The 18,936-nt window shown below is 39.1% G+C and overlaps 1 protein-coding gene across 1 annotated transcript in view; it reads left to right on the top strand.

Moving 5' to 3' along the window:
- The window catches only part of LOC149138222 (uncharacterized), a 37,406-nt gene extending 34,037 nt beyond the window's left edge, over positions 1 to 3,369 (top strand). Inside the window, exon 3 of the mRNA XM_089450290.1 lies at positions 3,185 to 3,369. Coding sequence (XP_089306416.1) covers positions 3,185 to 3,369 — 185 coding nt within the window. The remainder of the gene's footprint in view (positions 1 to 3,184) is intronic.
- The last annotated feature ends 15,567 nt before the right edge of the window (positions 3,370 to 18,936 follow it).

The raw sequence follows: 18,936 nt of genomic DNA, 5'->3' as shown, positions 1-18,936 counted from the left end.
TTGGACAACACCATCACTTTCAACTCATCGAGAGATTTTCAGTGATATAATTTTTATCTCAATTTGACTATGGTGTTGAAAGTTATGCCCATTTGAAATTTAGATCCTTAACCCTCGCCACATTAGCAAGTACTACCATGTCACACTCATACATGACCTACATGGCTCTGTCATTCCACTTATGGTCCAACATAGCATCCACATGGACACATCAAGCCATTGTGGTGCCTACCACCTCAACTCACACTAGTGGGACCCACTATGCCTACCTTGTTGCATATTTCCATAATCCCTCATTATATCTAGGCCAAGGGAAAATCTGAGTGCTCGTTATAAATCATAATGACACAACCTCTTGTTAGAAAATATAACTAGTTTCAGTCTTCATAATGATCTTCATACTTATATCATTGTATATTTTATGTAGAATAATAATAATAATAATAATAATAATTACTATTATTATTATTAGATAATCATTGTTCTTCATGCTTCTAGGATTTGTTGAGTCAAACTACTATTTGCTCGATTATAAAGAAAAATGAAAAAATAAATAAATATGTAATTTGGGTCAAAAACTCCTCTAGATGCCAAGTCGCTCTACCTATCAAGTCGACATTGCCCCAATGGACATGTCTATTCGAACCCCTTTGGATAGTATAAAAAAAAGGAGAGTTGAGCTCATTTGGACACACATAATTCACCTGATTTGATATGAAATTTCACAGAAGGAAGGAAGGCCGAAATCTAGAAAAAGGGTTTCTTCATGAGCTTGAGTTTATGGAAGTTTTGCCTTGATGTATCTCTTGTTTAAGGTCTGTTTCAATGATAAATATGCTATTGGTCTCTTTTTGTTGATGAATTCGCTATGAAGAAGGAAGGTTCGAGTTAGCATCTAGAAGGGTCATGGGTCTTGGATATCTAACTTTGATATGATTCTATAAGAATATAATTTTTTTGGGCTTTCCCTCTCAAGGGGTTTTTCCCTAGCTTGGAGCCTATATCTTGTGTTCTTTTGTCTTCTGTGATCTTCATGTTTTTGTTATGGTAATTTCTTGATGAAAGAAGGAAAACATAATAATTAAAATGCCAACAAAATCACAAATAACTATCATGTAAAGAGAAATTTAATCTAAATCGTAAGCCTCCTGATCTATCAACATGAAATCATAGCTAAGTTTTGAAAAAAGAGGTTTGAAGATCACTTTTTGTTGGAATTTGGATCAAATATTCATAGTGATGCATGAGCATCTAGCTAAGGGTACCATGATCGGGTGTTTGTTCTCAGCTAAGGAGGACAGGTTCATTGTCATTTAGTTTAATTTACATTTGTTGATCAAAACAGTGTCTAGGAACTAGTTTTTTTATTTCATTATTAGTTAAGGGATATTAGGAACAATGCAGTTGGGTTAGGGTCATTACCGTCACATTGTTTTGTCTTTTTACTAATCTATCTTACAACTGTCTTTTCATTTAAATATAAATATATATATATATATATATATATATATATATATATATATATATATATATATATATATATATTGTAAATCCTACAGCACAAGAAAATCCGAAATAATTATCAATTATGTAACTATCAAAGAAACTAAAGGATAACTATGAACAATTCGAATAGCTGTCTGAATACAATACAAAAACCAATGTAATACATTTTGAAGGGGTTCAATGCATGAGAACATGAATACAAAAAGGAGAAAATAATTTTCAAACACCTGAGTATCTGAATCCATCTGCAAATAGTCTGTCCTTGTTATTTATTTCTTCCCTCTAAATTACTGTGTGTGTAAATTAAACAGTATTGCGTGTTTCCATCTATTCCTTCTAGTAAACAGAGACATAGCTACTAAGTTCAACAAAGAAGCCATAATGAGTGTTACCGCACGGAGTTTCGGTAAAAATAACAACAGTTCCCAAATATATGAAAGCAGACAACAGTTACGAGCCAGTTCTGAACAGAACGAGAATACAACTGCTGAAGAACGAAATCCAAAACAGAGGTAACCCATTTTCCACAAAACTTTCTTTTTAATTCATCATTTATAACTATAATGCCAGCATACATAAAGAACAGTTCAGAGTGCTCGATAAATACAAAATAAGACCAAACAAAATAGTTAACCCCCGAAAGCTAGGGTTGAACCCTAGTCGGTCACAATAGCAAAGGCCGAATAAATTACAAGTATCCAGAGCCCGAAAGAAACAGGCGAGATTACATACAAACCAAGCCAAGGTCACTTGAAAACGAAGGACAACTAAATAGAGGAGTACTGGGACTTTCCCAGTGATGAGACAGAGAAAGTAATACAACAAACAAGTAACAACAGCAGAGAACGACCCTACCGGTGTCATTGGGTGGTGACCATTCGGAGACCAAGCTTGGAGCAAACCCCCAACTTGCCACAGAGAACCAGCAGAGCCATGTCAGCTAACTGTATGCCGAGAACAACCTACAAGTAAAAATTGACAAGCAAAACCAAAAGAGTTGACTTATTTGAAGAGTATTGGCATTGGAGGAATGAAACCCCAACTGAGCCACAGTCAACAGTGAAAACTGTGCAGAAAAAGGGGTGACTGCTGTTAGTGTTGAAGAAAAATGAAGGAGACAAGCTATAGCATGGAGGAGTGAACTTACTTTTCCAAGACTGAGCGAAGCCGAGGAAGCCCACTGTGACTGCGACCTTCCAGAGCATTGAAATATTCATACATCAACCAGAGAATCAAAACAGGAAGCCTAACCAGAAAAATTGTAACAGAGCAAGATAAGGGAACAGAGGAAAGCATAATAACCATGCAGAAGATTAAAGAGCCAATAGAGGAACGACATAAACCCTCTCACGAAGTCGACGAAGCCTTCAGTACAGTGCCCAGGCAACCAGACGACGAAACTGCAAGTGTGGGCGGAGATACCTCGCCACCAGGTGGAGGAATCCATAGCTGGGCGCACACAGAGCGTTACTGCCAAGCTCTACACAGTCGCTAGCAGGCTGAGCACACAAACCCTCATCACAATAGAGAGAAACTAGGAAATGACCAAGTGAAATGAAACGAGGGTTTTGGTAAAACCAACGAGCGGGAAGGCGGAAATTGACGCAAGTACAACCAGCGTACCAACAATAACTTTGACATAAATGCTAATAGACAAATATCCTGGCAATTGAAGCAGGGAGGAGAAGGGATCCGGAGGTAGGAGATGACATCGAAGAAGAAGCCATAGCTACAACAGATGGATCGGATGAAGAAGGGCTAGAAATGAGATTGTTGAGGTCGATCCTATTGGCTAGTAGCAAGCCTAAGCCAGAGATTCCAAATTACGATGGCAGCTTGTCCACAGAAGTTCTGTTGGACTAGATCAACGAATTCGACAAATATTTCGAGTGTGAAGAAGTCAGTGAAGATCGGAGAGTTAAGTTCGCTGCAACAAAGCTGAAGGGACACACAGCCTTGTGGTGGGATAGTGTCCAAGCAGAAAGAAGAAGGATGAACAAGTTTCCAATAAATAAATGGCCAAGAATGGTGGCCAAGTTGAAGGGTAGAGTTTTGCCCAAAGACTACCAGATTTCACTACATTGGCAAGTGCAAAATTTGAGGCAAAAAGGGATGATAGTGAGAGAATATACTGAAGAATTCTACTAGGTAAATTTAAGAGCTGGTTACACAGAGGACACCCTGGAGAAAACAGCAAGGTATGTAAATGGTCTGAGATTGGAAATATTGGATGAAATCAGCATTCTTTCCTCAAAAAATATAGAGGAAGCTTACCAGAGTGCCATGAAGGCAGAGGAGAAGATCACCAAAAAACAAAATGCTAGGAGAGGATGGGGAACCGGCAGAGGAAGAGGACAATCCTATGGTAGAGGATGAACTGCCAATAATAGTGAAGAGGGCAGCAGTTCCAAAACTACAGGGACAACAAAAAAAGGAGACAACACTAGAGGTGGCAGGCCATATTAGTGAGGAAGAGGGAATGGCCGAGGCAGAGGAGCTGCCTATCAGTGCTACAGGTGCCACAAGTGGGGGCACAGATCTTTTGAGTGTCCTAAAATGGAACAAGCTGGTCAAAGAGAAGCGTATGTTTCCCAGGCAGAGGAAGCAGAGGCACCTCCCCAGGAAGCAGAAAATGTGTTGAAAACAGGGGAAGCTTTGGTTCTGAATAAAGCGCTGTTAAAACTAGCCAAGGAAACAACTGAACAAACTCAAAGGAAGGCATTATTCCAAACAGTTTGTAAGTCACACGGAAAACGCTGCAAGTTGATTACCGACAATGGGAGCACAGATAATCTGGTTGCCACAGAGATGGTAGAGAAGTTGGGTTTGAAACGGCTGAAGCACCCCACTTCGTACAAGGTATTGTGGCTGTAGAAAGGCCATCAGTTGTTGGTGGACGAACAGTGTGAAGTTGAGTTCCATATTGGCAGGTATAAGGACAAGGTTATTTGTGATATTATGCCAATGGACATATGTCATATACTGCTAGGAAGGCCATGGCAGTATGACCGGAAGGTAGTGCATGATGGGAAGACAAACTATTACAAGTTTGTCAAAGATGGGATCAAGCACACACTTGTGCCCATCAAGGAGGAGGAGACAACAGAAACAAGTGGGACGAAAGTGTTATTAATGGGTGGAAAACAATTTTTGAAGCAGATTGAAGATATTGAAGTGAACTATGCTACTGTGAGAAGGGAAAAATCGGTGTTGTTACACACAAAAGTGTCAAATTTGCCTGCAGAAATTCAGAAAATGCTGCAAGAATTCAATGACATTGTAGTGGATGATTTACCAGATAAATTGCCTCCTAAGAGAAGTATAAGTCATCACATTGACTTTATACCTGGAGCAAGTCTACTGAACAAGGCAACATACTAGATGAGCCCCAAAGACAACGAGGAAATCAGAAAACAGGTGCAGGAATTGCTGGATAAGGGCTGATAAGGGAGAGTTTCAGCCCCTGCGTAGTTCCAACAGTTCTCGCTCCCAAGAAAGGAGGAGAATGGCGAATGTGCACAGATTCGAGGGCCATCAATAAGATTACCATCAGGTGCAGGTTTCCACTGCCACAGATGGATGATATGATGGAATGCCTGAGCGGGGTAGCATACTTCTCGAAGATTGATTTGAAGAGTGGTTATCATCAGATTCGAATTAGGGAGGGGGATGAGTGGAAGATAGCCTTCAAGACTAATGAAGGGCTATATGAGTGGCTAGTAATGTAATTCGGATTAAGTAACACCCCTAGTACCTTTATGCGACTGATGAACGAAATGCTGAAAGAGTTCATTGGAAAGTTTGTAATAGTGTATCTTGATGATATATTAATTTTCAGCAAGATGAAGGAGGAACACTTTCGACATGTTCGAAGTGTGCTGGAAAAATTGCAGCAAAATAAGCTGTTGATAAATCTGAAAAAATGCACTTTTCTTCAAAGAGAACTGGTTTATATGGGCTTTGTGATTGCGGAAAACGAGTTGAAGATGGACCCAGAGAAGATTGCAACAATCATTAACTGGCCATCCCCAAAAAGTCTGTTTGAGGTACGTAGTTTTCATGGGCTAGCAAGTTTTTACCGTAAATTTATAAGGAATTTCAGTGAGATCTGCGCACCTATGTTGGATACAATAAAGAAGGCAAGTCAGCCTTTTCTTTGGACCGAGGTAGTAGAGAAGATCTTTCAGCTACTGAAGAAGAAGATTACAGAAAGACCAATCCTAAGATTGCCAGATTTTAATAAGCTTTTTCAGGTTCGTTGTGATGCAAGCGGTACGGCCATTGGAGCTGTACTTAGCCAAGAAGACAAACCTGTTGTGTTTTTCAGCGAGAAGTTGAATGAGAGCAGGCAGAAGTATTCATCTTATGACAAAGAATTCTATGTTGTCGTCCAAGCACTGAAGCATTGGAGACACTATCTGTTGGGAAATGAGTTTGTTTTATTTTCTGATAATTCTGCACTGCAATACATGATGCAACAACATAATCTGAATCACAAGCATGCTAAGTGGGTTGAATATCTACAGAGTTTCACTTTTGTGTTGAAACACATTAGCAGGCAGGCCAACAAGGTGGCAGATGCGTTGAGCAGAAGAGCCTTGCTCTTGCAGGAGAGTACGATACAAGTGCTAGGCTTTGAGCATTTGAAAGACTTGTATCAGACCGACGCAGATTTCAAAGAGGCTTATGAAGCCTTTCAGAATCCTTTGCTGAGAAACAATAGTCTATGGTTGGACTATAATTTGCAGGAGAAGCTATTGTTTAAAGGGGGATAGTTATGCATTCCCGATTGTTCAATGAGAGAGAATATCATTCGGGAGAAGCATAGTGGAGGTCTAGCCGGGAATTTCGACATAGACAAAACATTAGATCAGCTCAGCCATTTTTATTATTGGCCAAGAATGCAAAGGGATGTGCATAGATTTGTGACCAGATGTAAAGTGTGTCAGTTGGCAAAAGGACACAGTCAGAATACGAGACTCTACACACCATTGCCCATTCCGAGTAGACCGTGGGACTCAGTCAGTTTGGATTTTGTCTTGGGTCTACCAAGGATGCAACGGGGTTATGATTTGGTGATGGTAGTAGTAGACCGGTTCTAAAAAATGGTACATTTCATCCCTTGTAAAAATGTTAGGATATTCCGACACAGGAAATAGTTAAGTACAACTTGGTCTAGTATAGAGTTAGGTAAAGTGTGTTTCTTTACTATGTACATTTTGTAACTTACAATTCGATGGTCACGATATGTAGTGATCCGACGGTTCATTCTCTCCTCGGTATTGCCGACACTTGATCCGTGGCTTAACACCCGATTGGTCCATGATCTCTATTTAAAGAGCATGGAGGGTCATTTGTAGGTTAACCATCTATGAGAGAAGCATATGTAAATTTTCATTCTTTTATTAATAAATTGCCTGAAGTGGCCGCGTTGGCTCAGGCCGTGGACTGTTTCCCTCTTTGAGGGTTTTAACCACGTCAAAAATACTGGTGTATTGATCTGCGATCTGTTTGTGAGCGGTGTCCTTTGGTGTTCTGTCTGAGGAACTTACCCTGTAAATTCCTACATGGTATCAAAGCTATTTGAGGGCCGCGTCCGTTGGTGATCCAAATCTGAAGCCGGTAGAACTACATCCAACTACTGTTTCCTAGATCTACTATTTCTGACTGCTTTCGGGCCGAGAGGACTGCTCTGTTGTGTTGGGAGCATTTGTTCTAGTGAGGAACCCCTTTCGTTTCACGTGAAAAGGTTTCCGGTAGCCCTAGCTGCGTCATTTTTAAGATCTGGAGGTATACAATGTTTATTTGCAGTTTACAGTTATTTTCTCTCTGTTTATTTCAGTTTTCGGTTTATTTAGCTTTTTTTATTACCGGATCTATACCTTTCATTTCTGTGTATGCTCTTTGCCCTGCGAGTCTATGCGATCTGGGCAAATCAGAAACAGAAAGGAAGGATTTTTCTCATGCGTATGCTCTTTTCCGCTGCGCCTTAGTGTGAACTCGGAAAATCAGAAACATTGAGGAAAATATTTAGTTTTCGGCTAAAGCTAACTTCAAGCTGCAAGGTTCGTTTTTCAAAATATTTAGTTTCCGGCTAAAGCTAACTTCGAGCCGCAAGGTTCGTTTTTTTTGTATGTCCGTGTTGGGTTTTGTGTTTTTTGTTTTGTAGGGAAAAAGAGCTTTCTCAAAGTAAGCACGCAACCCAAAGCATCAACCACCCCCCCCCCCCTCTCTCTCTCTCTTTTTGTATAGCTCACTTGGTGCAAAGCTAATTTATGAGAGTAGAGGTCTTGGGTTCAAGTCTCCATTTTGTGAGGGCGGATTTTTCATTTCCGCACATTCCCGCACTTCGTCGGCGACTTCATCAAATTTTCTTCAAAAAGCCATAACTTCTTCATCCGGAAGCCATTTTCAGAACCGTTTTTTTTGAAACAGCCTAATTTTTCGAGGTCTTTCCACTGAAACACTTAGTTTTAGCATCTATAGCTTCAGTTCTTTTTAAAATGGAAAGTCCATGCCAAGTTATTCTTGACGGCACCAACTACTTCCAATGGTGGTCCTACATTGTGGATTTACTTAGAAGTAAAGGTCTTTACAGAATAGCCACAGGCCAAGAGACCAAACCGAAAGATGAAGACAAGGCAGCTAAATGGGAAAATAGGCAAGACCAAGCACGTGGGTTGATAGGGATGTCTATTTCTCCAGATCTTAGATTCCATATTGCAGAACTTGATACTCTTGATGAAGCAATGAAACAGATTACTAAAGTCTTTGGAATTAAAAATGAACTTAAAGCCCATCAACTTGAAAATGAATTGCTTACATTGGACCCCAATAATTTTTCTTGCATTGAAGATTTTTTGTCCAAGTTCAAGACCCTTAGACTTCTCTTGGAAGGTGTTAAGGTTAAGAAAGAAGATAGTAGCCTTATCTACTCCATTCTTACTAAGTTGGGACCAGCCTATTCTGTGTTTGTTTCCACCTTCCATTCTACAAGACAAGCCTTCATTTCTCAAGGACAAACCTACAAGTCCCCTTCCTTTGATTCCTTTTGTGATTCTTTAATAAGAGAACAAGAAAAACTCTTACACCTTGGTCTTCTTCATCTTGGAAACTCTTCTAAGAAAGCGTTAGCCACCCAGCAGCAACCAAATTCAAAGAATCCTAAGAAGTCGTATCCTAAAAGGAATGGCCCTAAACCAAACAAGGGTCCTAAGCAATTTCTGCCTCAAAATGAAAAATCATTTCAACAAAATGATAAGACAAATAAAAACAAATGGAAGAAGACTGATAGACATTGCAACTTTTGTAATCGAGAAGGCCACTTAGAATCCAAATGCTTTAAGAAGATGGAAGCCTTGGAAGCAGCAATGAAGAAGCATAACATCCATTTGGAGCAATCTTCAACTTCAACTTCATCTTCAAGAATGGCACTTTCTGCATGTGGTTGTCAAGCATCTCGGTCTGGCTATGCACTAAATGTATCTTCTTCTTCTCATTCTCATGAGTGGCTCATTGATTCTAGAGCTTCTTATCACATGGCCAGAAACAAAGCCATGTTTTCTTCTCTAAATGATTGTAACACCAAAAATATATATGTTGGTGATGATAGATCTCTTAGTGTTGTAGGGACTGGAACTGTTCATCTAGACAATGGTCAGTTTAATGATGTATTATGTGTTCCAACCTTATCCTGCAACCTTCTATTTGTATATCAGATAACCCATTCAGGTGAAGGTAAAATCGTTGAATTTTCACCTCACGATGTTGTAATTAAGGACCTAAGAGATCGTAGACAGATTTTAGCTACTGGCATTGCTGATGATTCTACAAGGTTGTATAAGTTTCACAACTTTGGGTCATCAAATCTTCCCTCAGTATTTGTTGCTCATAATGATGAAGTGAGCAAACTTTGGCATGAACGATTTGGTCACTTAAACTATCGCTCTCTTCAGAATCTATGTAAAGAAAATATGGTGACAGGTCTTCCAATGGTATCTTGCAGAGATGGTGTTTGTTCCGGATGTGTACTCGGAAAACATCATCGGGATAGTTTTGAAAAACGTGCCTCTTGGCACGCCTCAGCCCCTTTACAGCTCGTGCATAGTGATTTATGTGGTCCACTTCCAGTTGCTTCATTCTCTGGCTACAAGTATTTCTTAACTTTCATTGATGATTTCTCCAGACGCACTTGGGTATACTTCTTGAAACTCAAGAGTGAAGTATTTAACATGTTCTTGGCCTTTAAGGCCTTTGTTGAAAAACAATCTGGACATCAAATTCTTAAGCTAAGATATGATAATGGCGGAGAATATGTTAAAAACACATTCATCAACTTTTGCACTAAGAATGGAATTCAAATGCAACATACTGTTCCATATACTCCACAACAAAATGGTGTAGCTGAAAGGAAGAATCGCACCTTAAAGGAAATGGCTAATTGTATACTTCAATCTAAAGGACTTAGTCTTAATTATTGGGCAGAAGCAAATAACTATGCAAATTACATAATAAATCGCACTCCTACTAAGGTTTTAAAGAATATCACTTCAAAAGAAGCATGGAGCTCAATCAAACCAGATGTAAGTCACTTTCGTGTTTTTGGAAGTGAAGCATGGGCCCATATTCCAGATGAGAAACATAAAGCTTTAGAACCTAAGAGTGAAAAATGTATTTTTGTTGGATATTCTGAAGATGTCAAAGGATATAGACTTATTCCACTTAAGTCCAAAAATGTTATCTTTAGAAGAGATGTAAAGTTTGCTGAAAATATATCGGCCTGCAAGCCTAGTTCGGCGGATGTGCCACCTCTCCCTATCTCTTCTACTTTTGAAAATATTTCTTCTTCAGATGATGAAAGCAAGGATGAAAATCCTCCCCCACCTTCTCAGGATCCTCCTTCAGCTCCTCAGCTTCCAAAATGGGTCCGTGCTACTTGGGATGCAGCAGGTGATCTTGCTAGTGATCCTACAGATCAGTGACGTACACGTTCTCAGTTCGAGAGAGCCTCTTCTTTACTGGCTCAAGCTTCAGTGAATTATGATCCTGACATCTTTGCAGAAGCTTCAAGCCATCCAGATTGGGAAGCAGCTATGAATGAAGAATATCATTCATTATTGGCAAATGATACATGGGATCTTGTTCCTCTACCAAAGGGACGAAAACTTGTTAGATGCAAATGGGTTTACAGAACCAAGTATGGACCAGATGGGAAAGTTGATAAACATAAAGCTCGTCTTGTTGCTAAGGGTTTTTCACAAGTTGAAGGAATTGACTATACTGAAACCTTCTCCCTTGTTGCCAAAATGAACTCGATCCGCCTTGTTCTTTCCCTTGCTGCCTCTTTCAAATGGGAAGTCCATCAGATGGATGTTAAATCCGCCTTCTTGCATGGGGACTTACATGAAGAAATCTATATGGAACAACCTATTGGCTTTATACAAACAGACTCCAGCCTTGTATGTCGGCTTAAGAAATCCCTTTATGGTCTCAAGCAAGCTCCTCGAGCTTGGTATGCCAAAATGGATAACTTTCTTTTAGAAAATGGCTTTTCTAGGTGTCATTCTGACAATACTGTCTACACCAAGAAAGTGGGCAAGTCTCTTATCATTCTTGTTCTTTATGTTGATGATATTATCCTGAGATCCCAACCTTATAAAACATGTGAAGTCTAGCCTTAAAAGGAAGTTTGAATCGACAGACTTAGGACACTTACATTATTTTCTTGGTCTTCAAGTCTTGCAATCCAAGGAAGGTATTTCCCTTTCCCAATCCAAGTATGCCTGTGATATTCTACGCCATTTTCACATGGAAGACTGTAAGCCAGCCCCTTCTCCCTTTCAGTCTGGAGTCAAACTTTCAATCACTTGTACTTCTCCTGAAGTTGATGCTACCTTATACCGTCAACTTGTAGGAAAACTTTTGTATCTAACCCATACTCGTCCTGACCCTTCCTTTGCTGTTGGCCATGTTGCTCGGTTTATGCAAAACCCACGTGAAAGTCATTGGAAAGAAGCTAAAAGAATACTTCGTTATGTTCGAGGTTATGTGTTCACTCTTGGTTCAGGACCTATTACATGGGCTTGCAAGAAACAAGGTGCCATTTCTCTTTCTTCAGCAAAAGCAGAGTATCGTGGTGCCGCAGAAGCTAGTAAGGAAGCCTTGTGGCTTCGTTAGATCCTATCAGAGTTTGGCTTTCAGCAGCAGCATCCGACTACACTTTGGTGTGATAATCAGAGTGCCATTCAACTATGCAAAGATCCAGTCCAACATCAGCGCAACAAACACATTGAACTGCACATGCACTTCATCAGAAAGCTCATTTATGACCATGTTCTTGAAGTGCAATATTGTTCAACAGATGATCAAGTTGCAGACATCTTTGCAAAGGCTCTCACAGAGGCGAAGTTCACTAAACTTCGATTTATGGTTGGAGTTCAGGAAGTTGTCACTAAGGGGGGATAGGCTCTAGTGCCTCCTTCCTTCTCCTATTGTGTCATATTTGTAAATCCTTCAATCCTATCCCAAGTTGTTCTTAAGGGGGGATGTTAGGATATTCCAACGCATAGGAAATAGTTAAGTACAACTTGGTCTAGTATAGAGTTAGGTATAGAGTTAGGTAAAGTGTGTTTCTTTGCTATGTACATTTTGTAACTTACAATCCGACGGTCACAATATGTAGTGATCCGACGGTTCATTCTCTCCCCGGTATTACCGACACTTGATCCGTGGCTTAACACCCGATTGGTCCATGATCTCTATTTAAAGAGCATGGAGGGTCATTTGTAGGTTAACCGTCTATGAGAGAAGCATATGTAAATTTTCATTCTTTTATTAATAAATTGCTTGAAGTGGCCGCGTTGGCTCAGGCCGTGGAATGTTTCCCTCTTTGAGGGTTTTAACCACGTCAAAAATACTGGTGTATTGATCTGCGATCTGTTTGTGAGCGGTGTCCTTTGGTGTTCTGTCTGAGGAACTTACCCTATAAATTCCTATAAAAAAAACTAGCGATGCCACTCACGTGGCCCACTTATTTTTCACAGAGATAGTCAGACTACATGGCCTACCTAAGTCCATTATTTTCGACAAGGACGTGAAGTTTACAAAGCACTTCTAGCACACCTTGTGGAAAAATATGGACACACAGTTAAGTTTCAGCTCTGCTTATCACACACAAACCGACGGGCAAACAGAGGTGGTAAACAGGAGCTTGGGGAACTTGCTACGAAGTTTGACTGAGGAGAATTCACGAATGTGGGATCGTGTAATTGCCTAGGTGGAGTTCGCTTACAACGACTCACCCAATTGCAGCACGGAGTACAGTCCTTTTCAGATCTTATATGGCATGCATCCTTGCGGAGTGCATGAGTTACGAGATCTAGGACAACAGGAAAGACGGAGTGCTGATGGAGAAGATTTTGCCAAGGCAATGAATGACCTACACGAGCAGGAAAGCAGTCAAAAGTATAAGCAACGAGCAGATCTAAAACAACGAGAGGTATAGTTTAATGTGGGGGATGAAGTCCTCGTGCATTTGCACAAGGAATGTTTTCCTAGAGGTGCATATAACAAACTGCAATACAAAAAGATTGGCCCATTGTAAAATTTTGCGAAAATTTTTAGCCAATGCCTATGAATTATAGCTTCCACCAGGAATAAGCATCTCACCCATCTTCAATGTCGCAGACCTGTTTCCATATACTACCAGTCCTGAGGAAGACAGTATAGCACGGCCTACACGGGACACACAGGAAGGGAGTGAGACTTGGATGAGGCAAATGCCTTCCACTCAGCCCCTTGAGATTGAGAGGATCCTCGACACTCAGGTGGCCAAGCAAACTTGGCAGAAAGAATACCTACAATATCTGGTCAAGTGGAAGAACTGTCCCATTGAGGACAGTTCATGGCTTAACGCCAGACAGATACAACAGGCAGGCTATTCAGTCGAGAAGCTCATGGACCGGAGTCATGAATTTTTCTTACCCCGGGAGCCTAATGTAGGAGCATCCAGCTAAGGGTACCATGACCAGGTGTTTGGTCTCAGCTAAGGAGGATAGGTTCATTGTCATTTAGTTTCATTTACATTTGTTGATCAAAACAGTGTCTAGGAACTAGTTTTTTATTTCATTATTAGTTAAGGGATATTAAGAACATTATAGTTGGCTTAGGGTCATTACCGTCACATTGTTTTGTCTTTTTACTAATCTATCTTACAGCTATCTTTTCATTTAAATATATATATATATATATATATATATATATATATATATATATATATATATATATATATATATATATATATATATATATATATATAGATATATATATATATATATATATATATATATATATATCTATCTATCTATCTATCTATATATATATTGTAAATCCTACAACACAAGAAAACCCGAAATAGTTATCAATTATGTAACTATAAAAGCAACTGAAGATAACTGTGAACAATTCAAATAACTGTCTGAATACAATACAAAAACCAATGTAATACATTTTGAAGGGGTTCAATGCAAGAGAACAGGAATACAAAAAGGAGAAAATAATTTTCAAATACCTGAGTATCTGAATCCATCTGCAAACAGTCTGTCCATGTTATTTATTTCTTCCCTCTAAATTACTGTGTGCGTAAATTAAATAGTACTGCGTGTTTCCATCTATTTCTTCTAGTAAACAGAGACATAGCTACTTAGTTCAACAAAGAAGCCATAACGAGTGTTCCCAACATGGAGTTCCGGTAATAACAACAACAGTTCCCAAATATATGAAGGCAGACAACAATTACGAGCCAGTTCTGAACAGAACGAGAATACAAATGCTGAAGAACGAAATCCAAAACAGAGGTAACCCATTTTCCACAAAACTTTCTTGCTAATTCCTCATTTATAACTATAATGCCGGCATACATAAAGAACAATTCAGAGTGTTTGACAAATATAGAATAAGACCAGAGAAAACAGTCAACCCCCGAAAGCTAGGGTTGAACCCTAGTCGGTCACAATAGCAAAGGCCGAATAAATTACAAGTATCCAGAGCCCGAAAGAAACATGTGAGATTACATACAAACCGAGCCAAGGTCACTTGAAAATGAAGGACAACTAAACAGAGGAGTACCAGGACTTTCCCAGTGACGAGACAAAGAAAGTAATACAACAAACAAGTAACAACAGTAGAGAACGACCCTACCAGTGTCATTGGGTGGTGACCGTTTGGAGACCAAGCCTGGAGAAAACCCCCAACCTGCCACAGAGAACCAACAAAGCCATGTCAGCTAATTGTATGCCAAGAACAACCTGGAAGTATCTACAAGCAAAACCAGAAGAGTTGACTTACCTGAAGAGTATTGGCGTTGGAGGAACAAAACCCCAACTGAGCCACAGTCAACAGCAAAAACCCTATAGACAAAGAGGTGACTGCCGTTAGTGTCAAAGAAAAATGAAGGAGACAAGCTATAGCATGGAGGAGTGAACTTACTTTGCCAGGACTAAGCGAAGCCAAGGAAGCCCACTGTGATTGTGACCTACCAGAGCATTGAAATATTCATACATCAACCAGAGAATCAAAACAGGAAGCTTAACTAGAAAAATTGTAGCAGAGAAAGATAAGGGAACAGAGGAAAGCATAATAACCATGCTGAAGATTAAAGAGCTAATAGAGGAATGACATAAACCCTCTCACGAAGTCGACGAAGCCTTCAATACAGTGCCCAAGCAACCAAGCAACGAAACTGCAAGTGTGGGCAGAGATACCTCGCCACCAGGCGGAGGAATCCATAGTTGAGCGCACACAGAGCATTACTACCAAGCTCTACATTGTCGCAAGTAGGCCGAGCACACAAACCTTGATTGCAACAGAGAGAAACCAGGAAATGACCAAGTGAAATGAAACGAGGGTTTTGGTAAAACCAATGAGCGGGAAGGGGAAAACCAAGGCGAGTACAACCAGCGTACCAACAATAACTCTGACATAAATGCCAACAGAAAAATATCCTGGCTAATCAAACTGTTTAAACACTAAATATATGTGTTGACCCAAATCATATGTTAATCATCGTTTAATTAGCATAAATCCATAGTTACGGGCTGGTCCCATCACATAGCCTGATGTACCTTTATAGATCTTCACAGGATCTCTACGTGACCTTTATTGGATGAATTTCTGATACTGTAGCCTCTGTCTTGGTGAACTGGACTGAATCCTGGGCATCGAATTGGTACTCTCTAAGGCTTGTGTTTGTTTGACTGTGATATTTTTTAAGCTCACAGTCTATTACAATGATCCAAATACATTTCTCTGTGGGTCGGATATCTCTGTCTAAATATTTCAGTGGTTCGATTCATAATTTGTGGCTCGAATATATTCTCAAAGGCTTTTTCTTTGTTACAGTCTTTGTGGCTCATATGTATTGCCTCACATTATTTCTATGGATTGTATTTTTGAAGATTGGCTCGCACCATAATTATAAAGCTTGTTTGGGGCTCGTGTAACTTGGTGGCTCTATGGATCGCACACTACCATGACTCTGAGGCAATCTTCTATGTAGCTCGCTTGCTCCATCTCTATGGAAGTGATACACTTTTGTATGTGGCTCATTACAGTTTCTCGTAACCATTGGTCGTATCCATGGCTATTATGTTGACTGCATGGTTTGTATTCGGCATCCATCGCATCTATATTTTGTGGCTCATATTCTACAATGATCACATGGCTCACAATTTCCATCTTTCTAAGGATATCAGTAGCTTGCATGACTGAGGTTAATATCCACTATAGCTCACTATATGACTATTTAGCGGAAACTTGCATGAAATAGGTCTATAACTTTATGGTTCTAACTCACATTACTCTTTGGTTTGTTGGCATACACTGCGGTATATAACATTGATCCTATAGGCGATATCACTTTCTAATCATTGGACAGTGAACATTATGACCAGTTAGCTTGTGATAGTAAAGAATGACTCTATGTATATAATGGCACACTTACACTAGGTACAAAATGGCTCAATACACTTTTTATGATAGTTTGCACTACTTACCGAGGCTCGCATATCTAAATAATACTTAAGTTATGGAAAAGTTCCACAAGCGTACTTGGGATAAGGAGCTAGGAAGAAAGAAAAATAACTATATTGAAGTTTTTAATCTCACTCATAGTCATCAACCAAAAACATACATAGAGGCCAATATCTCTTCCAGAGCCAAAATTCTTATTGCGGACTAATTCTCATCAACTTCGTTTTAAAACAGGGCACTGGAAAAGGCCAAAGGAAGTGTGGGAGGAAAGAATATGCATTTTTTGTTCTTCCGAAAAAGCAGAAACATAAAAGCATTTCATTTTAGAATGTCAGGCTTTCAAAGACAACAGGGAAAGTTATGCAGATATGCTGGTAGCTAACTCTTGGGATAATCTATTTAGCAAGGGCTTTGTCGAGAAGCTGGGAGTATTTATTTTGAAGCTTCACAGAAAAAGGGCCGAATACATCAAGCAAATGAAGAAACAATCTGTCCCATAAACTATCTTTAGCCTCATAGACGTTAAAATAATTTATTTCTTTCTTCTTCTTCTTTTTACATAATTCTGATTACATATGGTCGGTCGCATGACAAGGTTCACATGGTGATATCAATGTGTTTTATGACATCTCCACAATGGAAGTGGAATCGCTCTAAAGTGGTTCGCTCTTGTATATATTTTATAGCTCACATACATTTGTAGCCCGTAGCTTGAATATTTTGTACAATGGCTTGCACTTATAGCTCGAATCCTCTTACAGTGGCTTAAATCTTCCTACATCGTCATCAAAAGAGGCCCGCTTTACCCTGTGGCCTGTAAATTACATCCAAGCTCTGCAGCATGTTCTATCAAACAGAGGCTCCCATTATCAACCATCTCTGTAGCAAATAAATGGTCTCATTATTCTACAATACCTATGGTATCACTATATTCGACATTATAAAGTGACATTGGAACTTGCATATATGTTCTCGCTAGCATGTATCTTCACGCCGACTCGAATAGCAAATACACAAGCTGGCTCACATGACAAATATATAGTGGTACATGAAGGTTTCACTTGGTAAATATGCACATCGACAATGCATGACATACCAAGTTATTGTGACAAGCAAGATTAAGCATGAAAAAGTAAAAGGAATGTGAAGTACTTTCATCATTTGAGGATCTGATTAATTGTGAATCTTTTATATTTTGTAATTGTAATAATCTATGGCACAACAATTATTTACAAAGGCAACATAACTCTTTGGCTCGTAGTTTACACTCCACATGGTTATGATCACAAAGTCACACCTTATATTGATGGATGGCATGCTACAGTGGTTCAATGGTAGTGACTCATATATGGCATTGGATTTTTTTAAAGAACGTTACAACATGACTTTCTTTCAAATAGTCAATGAGGCCTATGATAGATGAATTTCACTAAGAAAACCGACTTGAAGATTGAAAGAAATGTTGTTGCCTCTTTTTATGAAAGTTGTTCAAGGCCATAACTTTCCAAGAAGAGATAAGGTATAGATTAAAAGGTATCTATGATTTCTATGTGCATATTATGATTTGATTTGTGGTTATTTGTAAAGGTTTGTAAAGGTTTGCATAGAAGGTTTCTAGGGTTTTGTAGTTGTTTTTTTTAAATCTTTTATAGATTTTGAGAATCTAGGGTTGCAAGATTGTGAATCTATAAAATCCTGAATACTTTTGGTATTTAGGGTTTATAAACCCTAGAGTGAATTAACCTTAGTAGAAAAAACCTAACTCTAGCTAATTGTTCTGTTTAAGGAAACCCTAAATGGTATCTAGGGTTTCTAAGGCTAAATGATCTTTCATATTAAAAGCTTAGTTTTGAAAGAATAATTCTAGGGTATGAAGTCTAAACCCTAGGAATGGATGTTTCCACTTAAAGTAAAAACCCTAATAAGGATTAAGTCAAGGAATATCTAGGATTTGTAACTAGAATCCTAGATGTACATTTGTTAGAAATATTAGAAACCGTAGATTGATAGGATTAACATCATGCTCTTGTATTTGTATATTTTGCTTTGTTGTACTTGTTGGCAAGATTTGTACGCACATAATGAAAGATGTCAAAATTATGGAAGTAAGATGAGAAGGATGGAAAAACAAAACAAGGCAAGACTCGTGCTTTAACATGATGGAAAGAGGGAGTTGTAGGAACCCTGATGATATTAAATCTTCCAATTGATAAGCATATTATAGGAACACATTGATAATTGAAAGCCGAAGTAGAAATTTGTTACAATATGTAGATAAAGCATACAAAGGAATGTTTACTTAAGAAGGAGTAAGTAGCAGAATTTGACATGACACTCTAGAGGATATTATAATTTGGAAACTCTGATATTGATAATCTACTTGAACATGTGAAGAGGCTGGAA

This window comes from Pinus tabuliformis, chromosome X (genome assembly GCF_031772625.1).
Source record: "Pinus tabuliformis cultivar Carrire ecotype Pingquan chromosome X, CPIR1, whole genome shotgun sequence".
Classification (NCBI taxonomy): domain Eukaryota; kingdom Viridiplantae; phylum Streptophyta; class Pinopsida; order Pinales; family Pinaceae; genus Pinus; species Pinus tabuliformis.
This window is presented reverse-complemented; position numbering and strand designations above follow the sequence as displayed.